Source organism: Gopherus flavomarginatus, chromosome 1 (genome assembly GCF_025201925.1).
Source record: "Gopherus flavomarginatus isolate rGopFla2 chromosome 1, rGopFla2.mat.asm, whole genome shotgun sequence".
NCBI lineage: Eukaryota > Metazoa > Chordata > Testudines > Testudinidae > Gopherus > Gopherus flavomarginatus.
This window is the reverse complement of record NC_066617.1, coordinates 64,775,173-64,799,180: the sequence shown is the minus strand read 5'-3', so window position 1 is coordinate 64,799,180 and position 24,008 is coordinate 64,775,173. Positions and strand designations below refer to the sequence as shown.

The following is a 24,008-nucleotide window of genomic DNA, read 5'->3' as shown; positions in this document are numbered from 1 at the left end:
ATGCAACCAGAGATACTGGAATGAGCAGATATTTTGGACTCTGACACCACTTGTCTTTCATCTAGCTAAAGACAGAATGGTAAATTTGGAACGTCAAAGGGTTTGATTGTGCAGACAGAGCTGAACGAGTGTAGTCAACAAAACCAAAAGGATAACAAATTAAGTTTCAATCTTTATATTATTTGGACTTGTGCCCATGTTTGTTATTATTAAGTGATTTTATCACTTAATATAAAATTTTGTTTTGAAATGCTGCAGATGCAAGTCACTTCAGCTTTCCTGGATTTGCTGAAACAAAATATTTACTGATTGAAATGCATTTGTCTTAACTGTAGAATGCTATTAGCATTTTCATAATTCCCTTTTCACTGAGAAATCTTGGAAGCTTGTGTCTGCTGGAGATTTTACTTTTTAAATTATGCCTACTCTTTTTTGACAAACCATTTTTTGCGCCTTATTTTTTTGTTGGTTCGATGGGGTGGGTCTACACTGAATTCTAATTGAAAGAAAGAATGAGGTATCTCTCCACAATCAATCCAAGTAAGTACAAGATGACAATACAGACCTGGGATTTCTCAAGGTTTTTGTTCATTACTTTTGTTTTAGTATTTCAGAGCCAATAATTGACAAATTCTTGCAGGATCCAACTTAAGAGTTTGTAGATGATAGTGAATAAGGAAGTGTTATTTACCCCTTCACACAACACAGGAAACAGTTGTCACTCAATGAAATTAACAGCCAGTAGGTTTAAAACACAAAACATAAGGAAATACTTCTTCACACAAAACAGTCAACCTGTGGAACTCGTTGCCATGGGATGTCGTGAAGCCCAAAAGTACAACTGGGTTAAAAAAAGAATTAGATAAGTTCACGGAGGATGGGTCCATCAATGGCAATTAGCCAAGATGGTCAAGGATGCAAATCCTGCTCTGAGTGTTCCTAAACCTTTGACTGCCAGATGCTGGGACTGTATGACAGGGGACAAGTCACTCAATAATTGCCCTGTTCTGTTCATTTGCTTTGAGGCATCTGGCATGGGCCCTGTCAGAAGACAAGATACTGGGCTAGATAGATCATTGATCTGATCCAGTACAGCCTCTCTTATGTTCTTAGTTCTGGTTTAGCTGAAGAATCGGTAAACATATTTACACATATTGCCTATTAACCGATATCTTTAACTTGATGTGCACAGAACTGGAAGGGATCTCCTGGATCATCTAGTCCAGTGCCCTGCTGCAGGCAACCTTGTCATATAATCCCATTCATAAATGTATCCAGTTGCACCTTAAAACTACTTTGGTTGTTTGCCCCTAACTACTCGTTTTTTGGAGGCTTTTCTAGAACCTCACTCCTCTGATGGTTAGAAACCTTCTTATTTCCAGCCTAAATTTACTCATGGCCAGTTCATAACCATTTGTTCTTGTGCTAACATTTAGCTTAAATAACTTTTCCCGATCCCTGGTGTTTACGTCTCTGATGTACAGAGTAATTATCAGGGATCCTAGTTGTCAGTAATTAAAAACCCCCAATTCTCCAATAACCGCCCCCCAGAAATACGCATTTTTCCACAATTAAAATGAAACACTGAACTTTACTTTCCCTAGCCACAATATATATAGGTATCAGTTGAACACAAGTTTTATTGCTATATTTAAAATCTTTAAGAAAGTAACTTCGAAGCCTACCAGTGCCAATCAATATAATGAAATAAAATATAATTGCAATGTGTATTTCTTACTTATACCAAATACTTCTGTCTGTATTCTGTATTTTCAGATTTTTTTAATGCACAAAAATAAAGTGAAAACTGCTTTTATATTAACATTACTCACTTTATGAATTAGTCCTGGTTGTTAAAAAACAGAGTTGCAGCATTCCAGCCACATTTTCGTCTTTCAGACATTGGTGCTGAGCACAGAAAAGAACCCCAAGTTGGCTGAAATTTCGTTCCATGTCAGCTGAATATACAGTCTAGTTGGAGGAGAACCACTGCATGTTTTGCCAGGTTGGGAACGTGATCTTCAACAGCCACACATCAGAAAATAAGATCATCAATGTTTCCAAACACGTCTTTGGCAATCCCTAAATACACTAGCCATTCCATGTTGCATTCTTCAGACAGCTTTAATTGTGGTTTCAGTTTCATAATCTATAGAAGCAGCAACTACTTGTTTAGGAGCCAATGCGTGAACAGCATGGAGAAAGTCAATTGCTGGTTGTTTATTTTTTAGGTTGTACTGTCTCAGTTTATTAGCAGCGCTTTGAGCAGCTGCAGATCCATTCGCATCATCAGTTGATGATGTAAGATGCTCCAGCCATGAAATTAAGTCGGTTGTTTTTTCGATCACGGCAATCGAGTTTCCTTTCAGGTCACTGAGAAGGTGCTGTATGTCCTCTTCAAAGAGCGTTGGTAAATAACGGGAATACAATTGATCTGATTTGGGAATAGCATTACCTCTCAACATGCTTGCTCAAAAAATCTTGGACAACAGGTAAATCAATTTTATGCAGAGGAACATCTTTTATACACATTCAAACAAAATCTGAAAGTGACAGTGTCATGCTGTTCTTTGACATTTGTAAAATGCTAGAATGATCTAGTCACAGTGCAGTTTCTTTACGGTCATCGATGGCCCTGCTGTTTCAGCCTCTTGCTTTAGTTTATTTTCATTCAGCTTACGTTTAGTGCTTTCCATGTGTTCTAAAATTGTCTGCATTCAAACGATCTACAGCCTTGTTGCATCCAGTACAGAACAGCACATTGCTATAAACGTGAAATTTGTCTTTAGGGGTGATTTTTAAAGTTTTCAGCATCTTTTCAGAACTTTAATTATTCACGTCTGGAGGCTGAAGTGAAATTTGAGATGCATTAAAACACAAACCCCTAAACGCCATTGAGTAACCTCTATTGGCCGAAGCAGTTTATTGGTGTATGTTTAGCTATGTAAATTTAACAATCAAAAATCCACCACAAGAGGGGGAAGTTGTGCAAATTGAATAAGTGACACTGGTACTTTCAGTAAAATTTAGTTAATATAGGTTTTTATTTTTTCACAAATTGTTAAATCTAAAGATTCTCTGTAAAAATGCAAATTCTATGTTTTTGTGTGGCAAAAGGATTTCTAGGATCCCTGCTAATCATATCACCCTCTTAGCTTAAACCAAACTCTTTTAGTCTTCTTTCATATAGGCTTCCCAGTTCTTCTGGTCATCCTAGTAGCCCTTCTCTGCACTTGTTCCACTCTGAATTCATTTCTCTTGAACGTGGTGATCAGAATTGCACACATTATTCTAAATGAGGTCTTACCAATGCCTTGTACCCTACCTCTACTGGAAATATCTCATCCGACACATCCTAGTATTGCATTTACCTTTTCCACAGCCATTTCACATTGGTGACTCAGTCTTCCTATGGTTCATGTCTTTCTCCTCCATCGCTTTCAAGTAATGAGCCTCAGTTTATAGCTGAAATTCTTGTTATTAGGCTCTTAAGTACTGTTAAATTTCATCTAATTTATTTGTCTCCATGCCTCAAGGTCACCCAGTTCTTTCTGTATAATATTCCAATCCTCCTCTGTATTGACTATGCTTCCCAGCTTTGCATCATTGGCACCCTTCATTGGCACACTATTACTTTCTGTGCCAAGGTTACTAATGAAAATATTAAACAAGATCTGTTCCAAGACTGACACTTGAGGAACTCCACTAGTAACCCCCCACCAGCCAGAGAATTCTCCTTACAGGAAAACCCATGTCTCCCTGTTAGCCACTTCCTTAACCACCTTACAATTTTGATCCTAAACCCCATATTCTCTAGTTTAACTAATAAATTTCCCATGTTTTACCATATCAAGTGCTATACTGAAGTCCAGGCAGATTAGATCTACTGCATTTCCCCTTAAATATACTTCTTATTCTTGCTCTTCTTCAGACATATGGTACCACATCCAATTTGAGACATTTATTAAAAATAACACTACTGAACTTGCAATTTCATGTGCCATTTGTGTCAGTATTTTAGGATGGATATTATCCAGCTCCGTTTTGAGTGCATTAAGCTCTTTTGAGTTTTGCTTCCACCTTTAATGTGGTCATTTCCATTTCTATGCACTCATTTCCATTAGATATCCTGCATTTGCCCCCATGTTTTACGTTGTCATCCCTATTGAAAACTGATGTAAAGCATTCATTTAGTTTTTGGGACGTAACCTAGATCATCATTAGTATTGTGGTAGATTTCGCGTATTTTGGCTAATCAGTTGGTTGTGGTCAATGATGAAGAACAGTCAAACCAAACCAAATTAGTACCAAATCCAAATAAAGTCTTTTACTTACTTCTTTGTAGACAAATAAGTGGGGATAATATTTCCTCTTTGGCTCCCTAAGGGAAAAATCCAGTCCCAATACATAATGCTATGCAGAGTATCCACAAAATCCAACTCCTTAAAGCAAGATTTCTCACAGATGTGATATGAACTAGACACACCATGCATAATAGATCCCTCCCAATTTGCCTGGTAAGAAGCATTGCCTACGTGAAAGACTATGTATTCTCAGGGAACACTCACTCTCAGATTAAATCACAAAAATTCTAAACAAGAGTCACACTAGAATTCTGTTCTAACTCAGTGGGGAAACCTTCCCTCCAAGCATGCACTTTCCAATCTCTTTGATTAAACATATGAACAGAACTTTTAGGGGAAGGCTTTATCTAGAGTCTCTCGGCTACTGATCCAGTTAAGCAACAGTAGCTAAATGAACAGATAATCAAAAGAAATAAATAAGATCTCTCTTTTCTCTCCATCTGTTTGCAATTGTAGGGTTGTCTGGGAGTTTTAAAAAACATCCTCCCCCAAACATGTGAAATTCAAAATCTGCTACCTGTCGTCTTCTATTGAGAAGTCTCATCACAAGTCACTAGGGTGTTCTTAGAGCTCTGAGAAGAAGAAGGAAGTTCTTAATCTTTCCTTCAGGGTTACTGCTCTAAACAGAGATCTGTCAGTGTGGCCATTAATTGAAGGCCTGGAGCAACTCTGAAGCACAGAAGGGTAGCAGTACCACAATTCCCCTACAATAACTTCGCGACCCCCCTCAGAACACTTTTTTTTGGTCAAGACCTGTACAATTACAATACTATGAAATTTCAGGTTTAAATACCTGAAATCATGAAATTTATGATTTTTAAAATCCCATGCACATGAAATTGACCAAAATGGACTGTGAATTTGGTAGGGTCCTATTTATAACGTCCTCTGCTTTAAACAATTCCATTGGAGAAATGGACTAAGTAATCTTTATGCCAATCTTTCTTTAGTGTGGTCTTACTACTGATTTGTAAGACTGACACATGATTTTTTTTTTTTAAAAAAAGGATTTTGCACTGCATGACACTGCACTATTGGCATTAACAGGCTAAAATTGTTGCAGCCTTCATTGAGAGATGGAAGATTGAAGTAGCAGAGTATTTCAAGAATAACTTCACTTATTTGCATTTTTGTTTACTTCACATTAAGCAGGCCTCTTGGGAATTCATAAAAATAAATAATTTATGAAATTCGATTTCTGCCCATTGAGTTTCAAGTCTGAAGTAACTCTCTCCAAAAGTGTTCTATGCATCCTGACCTTTTACTGTACATCAGTTGTTATTTGTTAGATTTGCATTTTGTGAACAATAGCCCATGTTTTCCTATTGATATATTTCTTATTGAAATTAGTGGGCTGTTTACTACAGCCATGTTTTCTGGGATCCTGCTAGTATTTGATACATTTCAATTAAACAGGTCTATCATTAACTCTTTCAATGCTGTGGCATCAATAAAAGAATTTTAAAAAATCAAGTTAATCACTAATAAATACTGCATTTAAAACTTGCTACTGCTCTCTTGGGTCTCCATCTTCTTGAGGAATGTTTAAAGAGGTTGTGACTGTAGCTGAAACTAACCTGTTCGAAAATTCTAGTTACCAATTCACACTATATTCAATACCTCCACAGGGCTGCATATGCTTTGGCAAGTAGCTCATTTACATCCATAAGCAACCATGTGATTTTTAGGACTGAGGGTCTAAGGATTCAGTTTGCAAAGAAGAGGGAAAGAAAGTCCAAAATATAATCAACAACTATTAAGCTTTCATTTTTTGTACAGTCTACAGAAAAGTGCTTTTAGATCTACAGATAAAAAAAGCTATACGTATAAAGGAATATTTATATTGCATATTATATTACTCATTTTTTATTCTTAGTCTTTTTGCCTAAGATTGTGTATATGCCTAAAGTTACTGTATAGGAATGCTTTTATAAATATAAAAGATACAAACAAAATACGTTTAAAAATGAAACCATTTTAACTACTTATTTTCTTTTAATCTTTCATTTTTTTATAAACATTCCTTTCCAATAACTTTAGGCATTGCACAATAGCAAGAGACAGACTAAATCTTTCATACTATCTCCCAATCAACACACTCATTCCTTACTTCCTAAAACAAATTAAATAGCTTTGTATCTTTCCTGAAAAATCAATCTCTGTCTATCTTTTACTGGACCAACTTTCCTGGTGGAAGGGCAGAGCTTTCAAGCTACACAACACTTTTCTTCAGATCTGTCCTCATCAGATTATGATTCTTCTTTTACAAGAGTGGCTTTTTTTAAAAGGGGGTGGAAAGTAGAAAGATATTCTATCTAAAACGTTTTAAGAGAAAAGCAAAAAAGTAGGAGCAAAACTTATCCCTGGATTTTAAGTTTTCATTAGAAGTGATCAGCAAAATAAATTTTCATATAGACTATTCTAGAATAATTTCATGGACAGATACTAGCACTTAAGTAGTTAAAATGGTAGCTACTGTTAAAGTAGGTAACAGGTGTTGGAGTGTAGGCACATCTACACCACAAACTTAAATTCCCTAGGTTAGGCTGACTTACAGCCACTGCTGTAATTGGTCTCTGAACACGACAAGAATGGCAGCCAACAGCCAATGTAAGCTGGTGTAAGTAACCCCCAGTGTCTACATGGACATAAACCCTTCTCGTGGAAATGGAATTATGTCGCCGGTGTATTAGGGCACTTATATCGGCAGAAGCAAAGCTGCAGTGTAGACACTGGCATAATTAGGTCAACGTAAATTGCCTTACGTGGACCTAACTCCGTAGGGTAGACCAAGTCAATGTCTTAGCAGGGTTACAGTTTTATTAATATTTGGGCTTATTTCTACCACAAATCACAAAAAAATACTAGCCTTGCTAAATTTTTATTACTTCTCACAGCTATAAGTAGATCAGCTCCCATTCCTCTGGCAGCTAATATATTCCCAAAAGTTCCTGACAGATTAACCTATTCACTCAGAAAGAACAGGATAATTACATAGATGGGAATAAAAGGTTAAAATAATCCAATAGATGTCAGTTCATTATCTGACTCTCAAGCCTTTATTCCCATGTTCAATCTTGTTCAGAAGAAACAAAATTCCTATTCCAGCTAAGTTGAAAGGCATCAACATCCTCAAGAAATTCACCAGAAGCTTTAATTGCCTGAGTACAGACTTTAAAGCTAACCTTTCCCAGTGAAAGGGTTCTACTCATGCCAACACTGTAACAAGAGGCCAAAATAAATGCCTTTGAGGCAACATAAAAGTGTTGTCTTCAATACGAGGTCACCTAGAGGTAGTGCACTGTACCGCCAGAAGGAAGATCGGGGTTATATTTCCTGTTAACTGATGTCTGGCCCAGCAGAGGGTGGAAGCACCATGAAAGCAACATGCTCACCTCCTGGGAGTGGAGGGGTGTGGCTCACAATGCTCAATCATTTTTCACATCTGATTATAATGAGGCATTGACAGGCTACGCAGAGTTCCATCTAGTTCTCCTCAGGAAGGATGGCTGCGAAGCAGGACTGAGGGAAAATCCTTGCGCTTCTTGCACAGGAACAAAGGAGTCCTCCACCCATCCCCCAAGAAAAGAAATAAACAAGTACTCAATAAGATCAAAGATACAGCTATCTTCTGATTAACACATACAATAGTATCTTGTAAGTCAGTGGAAGCAAACATATATCCTGTTTTACAAACTGATTAATTAAACAACTAAGTTACCTGAAATACAAATTTTAATATCTGATTCTAGACCTACCAGATCAAAAATAGTCAGTCTCAGATGCTCACATCAGATGTCTCATGAAATATGATAGGAAATGTCTGAAAAGGAAGACTACTCTAATTCAATAACCACTTTCCAGTCATCCAGATGAAACAAAAATTCAGATTATACTGATTGGAAGCGCTGGAAGTAAGTGTAATAAGGTGTTTGGGTTTTTTTTTGTTTTTGGCATGTATGGCAAAATTTCAGCTAGCTCCTAGTTTACTTAATTCTATCTAAGATTATTTTATGTTGATGTCATTGTTCTCTCCCCTCCTCTCCAAAATTTCAGGTGCAAGTGAAGTAAAAGTAATCCAAGTGGAGTGCTAATAGTGCAAGGAAATATCTAGGAAGGTACATATTTGGTGGGAGTAGAGAAGGAAGAATCACCTCATCTGGGCATTTCTAAGTTTGTATAGGAACCGCACGCGCACACAGGCACAAGCCCCCCCCCTTCACCCCCACCCCAGCAGCTCTTCCTCTCCATTTAAAAAAATTTCATAACTAGCTACCAAGTTTATTTTATTTATGAGAAGAGTAGCATGGTGGAGTCTGAGCAGAGAACTGAAGGTCAAATCACAAATCTGGAAATAATTCTCTGTGGCTTTGGGCAAGTCATTTAAACTCTGTCTCAGTTTTCTCATCTATAAGATTCAGATAACACAGCACCTGTTTAGCTCACAGTACTGTTGTCAGGATTATATGTAATGTATTTCAGAAATGCAGAGAAATGCAGGTTCTTTCTCCCCAGTAGGGCTGCTAGGCCATTTGCAGATGTCTGGGAACCGGGTGGGGTTGGGCGGGGAGGCAGCCAAGCAAATGGCTGGCACCTCCTTGTGGCGGATGTTCAGTGCAGGTACTCCATAGGGAGGGCAGCCAGTGACGAGATAAATGGCCAGGTAAAGGACATAAAAAGAGGTTCTGGATAAAGGAACAGAACAGAGGAGGGGGTTCAGGGACTCCTATGATCAGTATGGCAGGGAGCCAACCCCTTCTGTTCTCATAGCCCTCCTTAACCTTGTTACGAGGCTGATGGATGGTAATGTCCAAGCCATAGGTCAGCTGAGGGACCCGGATGGAAACAAAAGGGGGCTGGTGAAAGCCCCAGAAAACTGAGTTGAATAAGCATGGATTAAACAAAGGGGTCTGGTGAAAGCCCCAGAGAATTGATTTAAATAAGCATGGATTTGCCTGCACTGTACACTTCATCTTCCAGGTAGTCCCAGACATCTATATAATAAAGTTGCGGCCTGATTAAACCCCTAACAAGTCTCCTGTCCTTCTTGCGGTATACCCAGACAATTAGAATTTGTTTCCTTCTGCACCTCGTGCTTTTCACGAAGTGCCAAGCAACAGAGTGCAGAATCCTATTCAAGGGATCATTTGGGTTACTTAGGATCCTACTCAGGTTTCCCTTTGCAACTGGCTCCATGTGTAAAGTACAACATTAGGGGAAACAGTAGATACAAAAACTGAATTTCCCCACATAACAATCTGTGCTATTTTCTCAAATTTTATAGTGTTCTGCCAGTAACCAAGTGTCTCAATGCAAAATACAAAAATACTAATTTCCAAGTAATAAGTCAGGCTCACTTTACTCTGAAGCACCTACCTGAATTGCTGAGTTCATGAAACACGTATTTCCCAAGTTACTTAGGCCACAGAGGCCAGGCTGCTCATTGTGTCTTCCTGGCTCTGAATAATCATAGTTCTTATAAGAGGTGTATGATGGGAGGCAATAGTTTGAATTTTTCACACTGTAAGAAAACAAAACATTTTTCACAATGTAGCCACATGACCTATAATGCTTTAATACAACCAGTATTTTTGGTAATTATCAAATAAGTTATCTAAAATTAAAAGTAACTATTGTTAAGCAGATATCTTCTTAGAAGCATTTAACTTTGGAACTTATCAATCTTAAATCTCAGTCAAAAAGAAAAGGAAGATCTCTTTCCCTGCAACCAACAATATTTTCATGCACTGAAACAACCAAAACAGACTACTATTGTGTCTCTCTACCCTTGATTTATAGGAGCAGCTTCACAGCCCACTCCATTCTTCATTGCTCCATCAAATTTAAAACACTCAGACTTTAGGCACCACCAGCAGCAATAAATCATCTCATGTATATCCTTTCTGCATTCTGCTACTGTAAGAGAGTGAGGACAGTAGAAACAGGAATGAAGAGTTGTGCTTTGGTTACAGGTGAGAGCTGAGATTTCCAAGGCCACCGTGACATCACTGGCTTGATGCATGAGAAATTCTATTTATAGTTTCACTGCTAGGACAGCACAATCCAGCATTCAAATGCGGGGAAAAGCCTGGAGTAATAAAGAATGCACAAAATGCCTTCTAGCAAGTACATTCCAACTTCATAAAGCTTCATCATGTACCTATCTAGTGAGACTGGAGGAGACTATATCATAACTAAAATGTTAGCTAAGTTCATGGTAATTTATTACCATATGACAGAACATAAATACTAAATATAAACCCCCCCAGTAAAACAAACATATTTTAAAAACTTGGAATAGTAAAAGAGCCTAGTAAAACAGCAAGTTTTATCTTACATATAGAAATTTTTTTTTAAAAAATCAAGTAAAAGATTAAAATTCCTTAAACTGTTTTTAGTTACTAATCATGAAATATTTATGATAGCAGCTTTGGATAAGATTCAAGAGCATTTCTACAAACCTCAATTATTTCACATTAGGCTAAACCTGAGCAAGATTTTGAAGGTCATTTGCTAAGAAAAAACATGACAAGGAAAGAACACGCAGTGCAACGAATTAATCCTCATAATCATAAAAATGCAAGTGGGTGAAGGTGGTTTATGATGTACCCTGGACACTTTTTAATTTAAAAAATATCCCTTAAGACTTGTATTCAGTATACACAATTTAAATGAGTACAAGATGAACTCCCACTTTCAGTCCTCCTCCGTACATGTATCTATTTTAATTCAGCAGTTTTTCTGAGTTAATCTGAAAGTATTTCACTACTGATGAAGAAAACCAATTTTAAAAAACAGTCTGCTCTCTTGAACATTACAAAGAAAAAATTAGAGAACCTCTCCTTCCTCAAAGACACACATGCAAGAATCAAGTATACCTCATATTTCTTAAAAAAGCTCTTCATTCCCTTAGACAGAGACACTAAGGGAAAGCACCTTGCATCAACCTGAGACATAATGCATACACAGGGGTCATAATATTAACAGTATAAGTAGCATTAAAATAGCCAGAAATCTTCTAGATGTAAATATCAGTCTTTGTACAGACTAAACCATATGCAATATTTTCTCTGGATTACATTATTTTGTAACTAATTTGTTATATTAAGATACAATTAATCAAATGAAGATAAATTGATACTCATTTTTTGTTTTAACATGAGAGTCATGCAAGGTGATAACATAGCCTTTTGTATTTTGTGGTACATACTACTGAAAATTATATGGTAAATATAATATTCCTGTGGCAATGTAAAATAAAATGAAAGTATTCCAAAAAATGAAATACACACAAATTCAGGTAAGCTGTCAATGCTGAGTTGTTGTGAGGAAAATGCATCTGTCCTAATTTATTTCTCCAAAGGGGAATCTATTTCTGGTCTCAATTCTGGCCCACAAAAGAGAGTATGTTCTAGTGGTTTGGAGACCTTTCCCTCCAAGGCAGGGGCAGCTCCAGGCCCCAGCACACCAAGCGCATGCTTGGGGTGGCAAGCTGCGGGGGCGCTCTGCCGGCGCCGCGAGGGCAGCAGGCAGGCTGCCCTCGGCGGCTTGCCTGCAGAGGGTCCGCTGGTCCCGCGGCTTCGATGGACCTCCCGCAGGTGTGCCTGCGGAGGGTCCGCCGAAGCCACAGGACCAGTGGACCCTCCGCAGGCAAACCGCCGGAGACAGCCTGCCTGCCATGCTTGCAGCAAAATCCCTAGAGCCGCCCCTGCCCCCAGGTCAATTCTGCTCAGTGATCCCCACTTCCCCATGGCGGGAGCGCTCCTGTAATTAGCGCAATGCCTGTGCTGCCTGATTTACTAAACAGTCTGGCAACAAGTGTAGTAAAGTCTTTTACAACCATTATTGCAGCCAATAAGCTTCAGAAGACACTGGGAATCTGGTTAGAGTAAATCCCTTTACTTCTTGAGATGAATGCTGTGTACACTTGGGAACCATGAATTTTCTTGTGATATGTACTTTGCCATATGAAGTTTCAACAGAATATAAGAATATAACTTCCATATTGGGTTTCTAGGAGAAGTTAGCAGAGACTCTGTAGGCTCACTAGCAGAGGGTTAACAATGGAGTGCCATCAAAAGCCACTAACCTGAATGATTTCCCATTGATGCGAGGGCTGTAGCCCAGGGGTACCAGTTTTCCCAATCTGGACTTCAGATGCGCTGTAACTAAGCAACAAATCACCTGAGGATGGACATGAAGTTGCTGAGGGAGTAACCTCCGTGAGGAGTCTGGATCTTCATAAATGGATAAGTTCTGCCCTTAGAAGGTGCGCTCTCACTGACTGGAACAAAAAGGCAAGACTGGGCAGTAGAGATGGAGGAGAGGAGGGTTCTGGGGCCCTGAAAGGACTGACGAACATCCAGAGAGAGCTCTCAAAAAAATAAGGACACTGGAGACAGGGTTTTATTATTTTTATTATTTTTTCATAGATCTCTGTATTTCTTGTGCTGTGTCTATGAGTAAAGTGTGACTGATTTACAAATTCCTTTGCAAAGTCTCTGTCCTCCTTATTTTACCTGTCACAGTTACCAGTGGATGAAATAGTACTCTAGAGCACCCACAGCTTTAATGGAACACTGGGGAACATGCAATTGCTACTAGAGAGGATCAGCACTAGTTTTGGTGCTTAAGCAGTTACACTGAAGAGTCCCATAGCTAAGGGTGTGTGTGTGCTTGAGAGCGTATCTAGAAGCTCTAAGCTTGAAACAGTGACTGGAATCCGGGATTGAACTGTTGGGCCTATTACAGCAGCATGGTAAGCATCCACAAGGGGGAGTTCAGCCAGAATTGTAAGGACATCTCTCCTTTTTCAGGTTTTAGTATCAAAATAGTAAAAGACTAGAGTATACTCTAATTAAGCCTAGAGCAGGATTAACAGCAAAGTCAACTCCACATTTCCATTTAGCCCTGCAACAATCATCTTCCCAATACTATTCTTATGTATCTCAAATTTAACCTGAGCAAGTTTCCATGGGTAAAACACTTCAGTTTCTACACTCATTGTCTCTTTGATACGTCTGCTGAGATTCTGAACAAAAGTGCCAGCACCCTGTAGATCCCTGACAAGTAGGAAGTGATAGGCGTCGACAATCCCTCAAGGTCAAGGATGATCTCTTTTACAGGTTTTATATTTCATAGGTGACTGAAGAGTCCAATTCTTGAGCCACAGGCTCATTGGCAGACATTGCAGGTGGTGCTGGAAGATTGGGTTGGGCCGAAATTGCTCCTTAACTGTTGTCTTTCCTTTCTCTTCTCTGGTTTTTCTGCGACCAGGGCAAGGCAATTTTCCTCAAAAGTGGATGTTCCTTCTCTGACAAGTCTTTACTAGTTATCCCTAACCTGGGCTGCTGTCTCTCAGCATGCGCTGTCGATGCCACTTCACATGATGTTTATTTTGAGGGTATCTTTAAAGCGTTTCTTTTGGCCTCCTCATTTCCTTTCTCCTTTGGCGAGCTGAGCATACAGCAGTTGTTTTGGTAAGCATATATCAGGCATGCGCACACAGTGCTCACTCCACCTCAGCTGGTGCTGGATAATCAGGGCCTCAACATTGAAGATGTTGGCCTCTGTGAGAACACTGACATTAGTGCAATGATCCTCCCATTTTATGTTGAGGATCTTCCGTAGAAAGCGCTGGTGCTGACAGTCCAGGTGTTTTCTGTAGGTCACTCAAGTGTCACAGCCTTGGAGAGTTGGGATTACCACCACTTTGTAAACTAACAGTTTACTATGTGTTCTGATGTTGTGATTGTTGAACACCCGTTGAGACAGTTTGCCAAAGGTAAAGTTGGCACAGCAAATTCTGTGCTGAATATCGACATCTGTGTCGGCCCTCCGTGAGAGATGGCCAACAAGATAAGCAAAGTATTCTACATTTTCCAGTTCTTCTTTGTCAATACAGATCTTTCTTGCTGGGTCTGATGACTGACTGAGGACTGTCTAGTGGAGAAATTTTGTTTTGCTGATGTTCAGAGTTAGCCTTAGGCTTTTATAAGCTTCAGAGAAACAATTAAAGTTTGTTTAAAGATCCTCCTTTGAGTGTGCAACTACAGCACAATCATCTTACTGCAATCTCACCTGACTGCCCTGGGTGACTCTACCAGGAGTACAGGACTCCAGACAGCATTGCTCTTAGGATGTTAAGTATATGCAAGCTTCACCACCACATCAAGGTGGCAGCCCAAGGAGAGGAGGAAGTGATAGAGACAATTTTAAAGAAAACACATTTTAAAGAAAGATTAAAAGTCTGTGTTTTCACTGAGCATCTATTGTTACAATATCCAAACACAACAATCCTTTTTATGAAATGATCTCAGACTTCTAACACCAAGGCACAACAGTAGGTAGACAGACTATCAATGTGAACTCAAGGACTATAAATCAGTCTCACCTGACCATTATGTCTTCATATTGCAGTGGTCTCAAACCTGTACGTGATGTTGTCCACTCTAACACAATCCATAGGGATTTTTTTTTGGGCGGGGGGGGGGCTGCCTCCCTTCACTTTAAAGGTCCTTTAATTTATTAGTTTCTCTCAAACACATCAGTACATTTTTAAAAATGTATTTAACATGATAAACTCTAAAGGAAGTCTTAAGACGCTTTCTTATGGCATTCAATGTTCTTTTTAGTCTCATATCTGTTGAACAGTATTATATATGAGTCACCCAAGCATCTTTAACAGAGTTTCACTTCTTGATAGCATGTTTATACAGCACTCGCACTAAGTACTGACCAATAATAAAGAAATTACAACCAGTGCATTGTCAAAACAAAACTAATTCCCTAACTTAAAAAGTAAAAAAAACAAGGTCATTTTCCAAATCATATTTGGGAGATTTCAATTAAATAAAAAAATTCTTAAGATATGTTGCTTACTTTCTGTTGTTGATGTTGTTATAATTATTTGATAGAGATGGAGAGATCTTTGGTAAAGTTGAAAAATTGGATGCACCTGGGGACCTTTAAAAATATGAAAATGTTAAATTAGATAAAAATGCTGAGATATTAAAATTAATCATGAAAAAGAAAAAGCTAACAGATGAACAATGTATGTAAATATGTATGAAAAAATAAAGTTCTTATGAGCAGAGCGCTAATTATTCAGGATAATGGTTTCCAGATTCAAAATGCATCTTCTTAAAATTAAAATGGATTATTTCATAACACTTCATGTCAAACTTTCATATCACACTAGATATCACAAAAATTACTAAAATAGGCCAAAAATGGTCTACAGAAAAAAAATGCCAAAAAGTTAATCAGCCTATACGAACAAAATAAAGCAGATGCATTTTTCTTCTAAAAATTGGAACATAAAACCTTTTATAGGCTGTATTAATTTCTAAATTTTAAAATGGCTTTTGAGATGAGATATGAAAGTGTCATTTGTAACTAAAATAAGAATACATGTTTTAAAAAGATAAGTATTCCCAAATTAGTGTAAATTCAGCCATTTAAAAGCAACATTGTACCACTTAGAAGGTTCTCTTTTTACTGACTGATGGACATTAACAGAAATTGTTGGAGACGCAAAACATCAGAAAATATTTCATGTTTACTCAACGGCAAGTCAAATCAGAGCATTATGTTCTAAGCACATTATCTAAACTATACATACTTTTAAAAATGATAAAGTTGGAGTTGTTAAATGTTTTCAATAAAGGAGACCCCTTGAGTTGTAACAATTACATCTAATTAATGTACAGCATAATCTTACTGTTTTTCCTTGATTAAGCATATGGACCCAACACAAAAACTACTGAAAACCATGGAAAAACCCTAACTGACTTAATTGGACTTTGCCTCAACCTGGCTCCCAGGTGACCTAAGATTGCTTAGTACTATGGCATGCAAAAGTTAGGCAGAAGTAGTAACAAATATTATGTGTTCAGATGTTCTCTGCTTTCAAAAACAAAATGGCTCACAGCAGACATAGATTCTGTTTCAAGAATTCTCCATGTGAGATTTGATACTTACTTAAAAATATTTAAACAACAACTAGATCCTAATACTTCTAAGCAATAAAAGCATAAGATATGGTCACTGGGAAAAGAAAATTTTATTTTGTGAAAATACCTTTGGCCTTCTGATATTATTATGTACTCTTCCCAGGATATAATTTAAATCACCATCTCTTCTTTGGACCATAAGAACAGCTTTCCTGGGTCAGACCAATAGTTCATCTAGCCCAGTACTATCTGACAGAAGCCAGTGACAGATGCTTCAGAACAAATCAACAGAATAGGTCAATTCTGAGTTGTCCAGTACCAGATTCCTGTAGTCAGACGTTAAGGGACACCTGGAGTCTGGGGTTATGTCCCTGACCATACTAGCTAATAGCCATTGATAGATAAGGTAATGGAGGATAGGTCCGATTATTTTTTGAAACCACTTAGACTTTTGGCCTTCATAACATCACACAAGGCATAGTCAACCTGTGGAACTTGTTGCCATGGGAAGTTCTTCCTTATGTTTGTTTTAAAACTGCTGTCTATTAATTCCATTGGGCAACTCCTGGTCATGTGTTATAACTCACAGAATATCAGGGTTGGAAGGGACCTCAGGAGGTCATCTAGTCCAACCACCTGCTCAAAACAGGACCAATTCCCAACTAAATCATCCCAGCCAGGGCTTTTCCAAGCCTGACCTTAAAAACCTCAAAGGAAGGAGATTCCACCACCTTCCTGGGTAACCCATTGCAGTGCTTCCGCACCCACTTGCTGTTTGCTTTTTTGACTGCCCCTGGACATTGCAAGGATGTCTTCAGAGAACTATCCACGATGACTCCAAGATCTTTTTCCTGATCAGTTGTAGCTAAATTAACCCCTATCATATTGTATGTATAGCTGGGGTTATTTTTTCCAATCTGCATTACTTTACATTTATCTACATGAAATTTCATTTGCCATTTTGTTGCCCAGTCACTTAGTTTTGTGAGATCTTTTTGAAGTTCTTCACAATCTGCTTTGGTCTTAACTATCTTGATCAGTTTAGCATCATCTGCAAACTTTGCCACCTCACTGTTTACCCCTTTCTCCAGATCATTTATGAATAAGTTGAATAGCATTGGTCCTAGGACTGACCCTTGGGGAACATCACTAGTTACCCCTCTCCATTCTGAAAATTTACCATTTATTCTTATCCTTTGTTCTCTGTCTTTTAATGAGTTCTCAATCCATGAAAGAATCTTCCCTCTTATCCTATGACAACTTAATTTACGTAAGAGCCTTTGGTGAGGGACCTTGTCAAAGGCTTTCTGGAAATCTAAGTACGCTATGTCCACTGGATCCCCCTTGTCCACGTTTGTTGACCCCTTCAAAGAACTCTAATAGATTAGTAAGACATGATTTCCCTTTACAGAAACCACGTTGACTTTTGCCTTTCTGTGTGTCTGACAATTTTATTCTTTACTATTGTTTCAACTAATTTGCCTGGTACTGATATTAGACTTACGGTCTATAATTGTCAGAATCACCTCTAAAGCCCTTTTTAAATATTGGTATTACCTTACTCAAAGGATTCCCCCCACCAAGAGCCCCCAGGATCCAGGAACACCTTCAAAAGGACCTCCCACTGGGAACTCAGTCCCTCACTGTGGATAGAAAGTTTTCACGGTGATTGGCTGTACCTGGGGAACACCAGGCAGTGCCTGGACCAGGATTCTGGCACCAGCTGAGGAGTGAGGAGCATAGTCAGTAGTAGCAATCAGAGTCCCCAGCCAGGGGCCCCAGATAGCCCCTTGTATCCAGAGTTGCCAGCCAAGGACCCCCACAGATATTCCCTGGGACCTAGCCCCCAGAGTCCCTGGCCAGGAACCCGATACCCCTCAGAACCCCTCGGTCAGGGAATCTCCATCATACATTTACTATCAGCTTGGGAACCCCAAAGTGGCCAGAGAACCCCCAAAAGAACCCTGCACTGGGAGCTCAGTCCCTCGCTGCCTCCCTGGGATTCCCTCACTGCCTGCCTAGGACCCCAACCTGCCCTTCAGCAGGATCTGCCATGCCGTTTGCCTGTGACCATGTCCTCCTCCCAGCTGGACCACCTGATGCTTTACAGCAGGACCCCTCACTCTGCTTCCCTGGCATCCCCTGACCTAGAGCTGGGGATCCCCCTGACAACTCTCTGCACTGGGCATGGCAACGATCCCAGGAGCCAGTGGGGGAAGTCCAGACAGACAGCCCCTGGCACAGTACCACAAACCCTCTATCGCCCTCTCCTGCCTCCCAAGAGAAACCCACCCTGGCTGTGCTGCAGCCACCAGATCCTCAGTGATACCCACCTCCAGGACCCATAGCCCCAGGGTTGGGCACATCAGAACCAGCCCCCAAAATCTCAAACCTCCAGAACCCACCAACCTGACTAGGGTACCCCCTGCCCAGTCACCCAGAGGCCTCCTCCTACCACAATGCCCCTGCAGCTCCAGCTGCAATCTCCCCACACAGACACCTCCTCCAGCAACAGTGTTACCTCATAGTGTCTGATAAATGCATAGAAAGTTATCCCCGAAACAGGGGGAGGCCTCTGGCTTTGATGGGTATTAAATATGTGACTCATCTCTTTCACCGGCAAACATTTTAACAGAGATAAAAGAGGGAACAAATGCATTATGTGAAGGGAAAAATAACAGTTCCTTATTTACTTTCTCCATACCATTCACGATTTTACAGACTTCTCTCATATCCCCTCTTAGTCACCTTTTTTATAATCTGAACAGTCTCAGTCTTGTTAATCTCTCCTCATATGGAAACTGTACCTTATCTCTAATCATTTTCATTGCCCTTCTCTTACCTTTTCCACTTCTAACATATCTTTTTTGAGATAAGGTGACCAGAACTGCATGTAGTAGGCAAGGTGGGGGCATACCATGCATTTATACAGCAGCATTATGATATTTTCAGTTTTATCATCTATCCCTTTCCTAATGGTTCCTAAGATTGTTAGCTTTTTTTGACTGCTGCAGCACATTGAGCAGATATTTTCAGAGAACTATCCATGATAATGCCAAAATCTCTTTCTTGAAAGATAATAGCTAATTTAGACCCTATCATTTTGTATGTATAGTTGGGATTGTTTTCCAATGTGTATTATTTTGCACTTATCAACACTGAATTTCATCTGCCATTTTGTTACCAGTCTCCCAGTGTAGTGAGATCCCTTTGTAATTACTCACAGCTGCTTTGGATTTAACTATCTTGAGTATTTTTGTATCCTCTGCACATTTTGCCACTTCATCACTTTTCCAGATAATTCAGGAATATGTTAAACAGCATAGGTTTCAGTACAGATCTTTGGGTGACCTCACTATTTACCTCTCTCCAGTGCATCAAAAGCAATAAATAAATACATAGACTACACGCACAGGAAAGTTATAAAATATTATGAAGTCAACTTCTCATTGACTATTTAAGCTCAAGTTAAATCAAAAGTGAAACTGTTTACACTTCACTTTCTTGAGATCAAGTATTTTAAAAGGAACTTAAAGACAAAGTGAGCTGGAACAATTGATTGTTTATTTTCAATTAAATTTTCAAACAAAAATTTGTAATGTGTATGGTATTTGACCACATAAATACGATTTTGTTTTTAAGAAAGAGAAGCAATCTGTTACAGCTAATATCTACCAAATAGTCAAAGTAATCCCACTCAGTTTTACTATTAATGGACTTTCCCCCCCAAAGATAAATAGAGTAAGTAAACTTTGATTCTAAATAAGATAGCAATCAGAAAGTTTTTATATATAGATGGGAAATGTCCATATTCTAAATATCTATATAAAACCATGCATTTGCTACGAAATAATGTGACAGCTTAATATGACACCTTAGTAAGTCAGTCTTAATACTCTGCGACAGGCAGCTAGCTAAAACATTCTTAGAGCTGTTTACATTCTTGCTGACACTGATAAGCTTGAGTACTAAGAAAAACAGAAAGCAGTCATGGCACTTACAGCATTCAATACAAAGCAAACTACCTTTTCACAAACACTGTAAAACAATAAGTGGAGAATTATTTCATTATCACTTTTCAAAATGATATCAAACTAACAATGGAAAGTACAAAAAGATCAATCATAAGATTGCAGACAAGAGTGTTCACAGGTCATTCTTACTTTCAATTTTCACTTTTTAAAATAAAAGATCCTGTAGCAATGGCAAAACAGGTCTACTAACAAATAAAGTAAGCATGTCAAACATTTGCTGTGACAAAATACGTTAGTTCAATTCTCTCATTTTAACTATAATATAGATTCCAAGACTGAAGGCATTTTCTACATAGTGCAGTAATTTAAAAATATGGCACAAGAAATTTTGACTGCATTGTTTTAAAGCATGTTTGTAAATGTTTGACTAAAGAATATGCATTCAGACCCTGCAGCGATAAGTAGAGGGTTGAGAAAAAGAAAAGAAAGAAGTTGCTTTGGTTTGAAATCAGGGCATCTTTTAATGTGCTAAAGTAACATCCACGTTTTCTGTAAAACAGTGTTATAGCAACTCCCTTAAAAAATATCTGACAATAGTCAAGGTAGTTTACTATTTAAGTCAATGCAGCAATTCTTCGATATAAGAACAGAAAACCAATTATCAAACTTTATTCGTACTCAACTGAATTCTGAAACTTTAGCTGTTACAGAATGAAATATTTATTATAGGTATATTCAAGAACATACTGAGCAATGTGAAACGGATGACATGATCTTTATTTTACAAAATAAAAGAGAATGCTATTCATTTCAACAACAAAAGGAAGTCATATTGTCCTTACCTATATCAGCCTCATGTCTGTGATATCTGTTTATTATTTGAGCTAGAAAGTAGCTCCAAATATTAAATATATATATTTATTTAGGCTTATTTGTCAGGAGATGAAGTGATAATTTAATATTTGGTGCCTTAGCTAGTTCTGTATTCTTAAGATGCCAATAGTGATTAAAATAAATTGGATACTGGATAGTGCTACTTTCATTTTAAATAATGTGTTTCATTTAATTTTATCCTTTGACTTTGTCTGATCAAATAATATCCATTCAAAGTCATATGAACATTTGGTCAGTTAACTGGCTAAACAGCTATTTCTAATTTGAATTAAGTTCTGGAGCTTCCCAACTCACTGAATTTTTTGCAAGACACTGGTCTCCTTAAAAATATTGAATATGATTTTAGAGCTTACAGATTCTGTGTCAGATATAATTTTAAAAGATTATTCCAAGTAGCTATTTAGAATTTACTGACTTTTGGGGTTTTGCCTGGCAATTGGTCTCCTCACTACCTTCAGTGGGCATGTAAAATTTATCAGGTATATTTTGATGCAGAGGTGCAGTATCTCTGATTCAAAGTAGTTTGGTCAGGAATCAGGATGTAGACTAAAGGCTTCAATTATTTCTTGTAATACTGGTCATCTTTTATTTAGATCTTGTATAAAAAGCATAAGGTCATTAGCGTAAAATGAAACTTTGTTTTCTATTCCTAATACACTTATTCTCTGAATTTCTTCAGTGTCTCTGGGTTTGTTTGTTTTTTGCACTATGGTTTGATAATTAAAGCAAATTAGTAAGCGTTATAAGAGACACTCTTTTCTTATTCCTCTGTATAACAATATCAGCTTAGTCTTTGAGACATTTCCCCAAATACACGCTTTAGGATTTTTGTAGATTACTTTCAGAAGTGGATTAAAGTGTTCCCCAAATTGTTCTAAATAAAAATGGGCATTCTACTAAATCTAAAGTCTGTTCTGCATCCATAGCTAAAAACGCAGGTGTTTTTATTAGAGCTCTCAGAATCCTGTAGCATATGTAGCAGTTTTTTTTGTTAAGGAGCTTCTTCCTTTTAGAAAGCCAATTTGGCTTTGGCGCACTAATTTAGGCATTATTGTCTCTAATCTGGATGCTAGTAGTTTAGTTAAAATCTTACTATCTATATTTATTAAAGAGATGAGCCTATAACATGCTGGATCTGATACATCCTTATTTGTTTAGGTATCAAACTGCCGTATATACTCAATCAAAAACAGTTCGTTTATACGCCGACCCCCCAAGATGGCTAAGTAAAGACAGTTTGTTTACCTCGAGTGTCCACAGGCACAGAGATAAACCTAAGTACACAAAGTGTCCTGGCCCGCCAGCTGTTTACCTTGATGCGCCGGGACAGCGAAATTGGGCTGGGGGGGGAGGAGAAGGGGGAAGAAGCTGTGGGTCAGGAAAGTAACCCCTGTGCCCAACCCCCATACTCTCCTCATCCCATCCCATCCCACCCTAGCTGGGACGGGCCAGGGGAGGACGTCTCTGGCCTGGCTGGAGTTGCTCCTGCAGGCTGGAAGGCCCAGCCACAGACTGCCAGCCCCAGAGCTGCAGCTGCTTCAGAGGCTGGAGGGAGAGCAGCATGGCCAGAAGTGGAGAAACTCTGGCCCTGACTCTTCCCTTCTGGCTCTGTTGGCTTTGCTGCCTCTCCTTGCCCCCCCTCTGTTGGGGGAGGGGTTGTGTCCCACCTCTCCTTCTCTATACCCGTTCATGAGCTGACCCCCTTCTCTGATGCCTCCCTTTCTTACTAAAAAAATTCAGCTTATGAACAAGTATATATGGTATATCTGATAGAAGTTATTTTATTAAGCATACTGTTACCCAAGAAGGCTGAAATACATTAGCTAACAATGGAGAGACCTGTATTTTTAAATATTTTATAGTATTCAGGATGGATACATCTGGTGCAGGACTTCTCTGATTTTAGTAATGCGATTACCATCTCTTTTTCTTCCTGTGCTGCTGGGTATCTACTACTCATTATATGAAAGCCTGGGCTGTTTAAAATCCTGCAATATACTAGTTCTTAATTCTTCCACGTTTACATATTTGCTAGTATAGATCTTTCTGAAATATTCTGTTATTATTTTGTTAATCCCTTTTTTTGTTTTTTTTTTTTGGAGTATTCCACTTTTGTCCTTAACATAGGGTACGGCTGTTCTGAGTTTTCTGTAAGAAATCCGTCTGGTAGTAATTTGCCAGATTTGTTTCCCCTTCAAAACCACCTGTGTTCAGCAAGTAAGAGCTGTCTGTTTTTTCTCCTGTTATTAGCGCTTCTAATGCTTTTTTGTCAATCTCTTGAAGCAAGTCTGTGTTAAGTCAAATAATATTGCTTCTTCAACCTGAAAGTTTGTTCCTCTGAGCCCACGTCCAGACTAACCCACGACATCGGTGGGTTAAAATCGATTGCTCGGGGATCGATATATCGCGTCTAGTCTGGACGCGATGTATCGATCCCCGAGCGCGCTTACATCGATTCGATTCCGGAACTCCATCAACCCGAACGGAGTTCCGGAATCGACACGGAGAGCCGCGGACATCGATGCCGCGCCGTCTGGACGGGTGAGTACCTCGATTTTAGAAATTCGACTTCAGCTACGTTATTCCCGTAGCTGAAGTTGCGTATCTAAAATCGATTTTAATACCCTAGTCTGGACGTGGCCTAAGTCTACATGTTCTTATGTCTTTTTTTCCCCATGACAATTATATGAGATAATACGTCCCCTCATTATTGCTTTAAAGGCTGCCCCCAACTAGTTTCTGGGAACATTTCCTGTAAGGGATTATCTTCAATATAATAATCAGCATATTTTTTATTTTTATTCACAAAGTCTACGTCTTTT

General features: G+C 38.7%; 1 protein-coding gene across 9 annotated transcripts in view; it reads right to left on the bottom strand.

The window, feature by feature from the left end:
• The window catches only part of USP15 (ubiquitin specific peptidase 15), a 131,695-nt gene that overhangs the window by 38,572 nt on the left and 69,115 nt on the right, over positions 1–24,008 (bottom strand). For 4 of the 9 annotated variants that reach the window (XR_007769402.1, XM_050923363.1, XM_050923376.1 and 1 more), the window contains exons 7-8: positions 15,246–15,329; positions 9,741–9,885 (exon numbers count right to left, since the gene is read on the bottom strand). Coding sequence is in view for 5 of the 9 variants with exons in the window: in XM_050923363.1 (XP_050779320.1) it covers positions 9,741–9,885; positions 15,246–15,329 (229 nt within the window). In the remaining 4 variants the exon portion in view is untranslated. The other 5 variants (XR_007769420.1, XR_007769426.1, XM_050923399.1 and 2 more) reach the window with 4 other exon arrangements.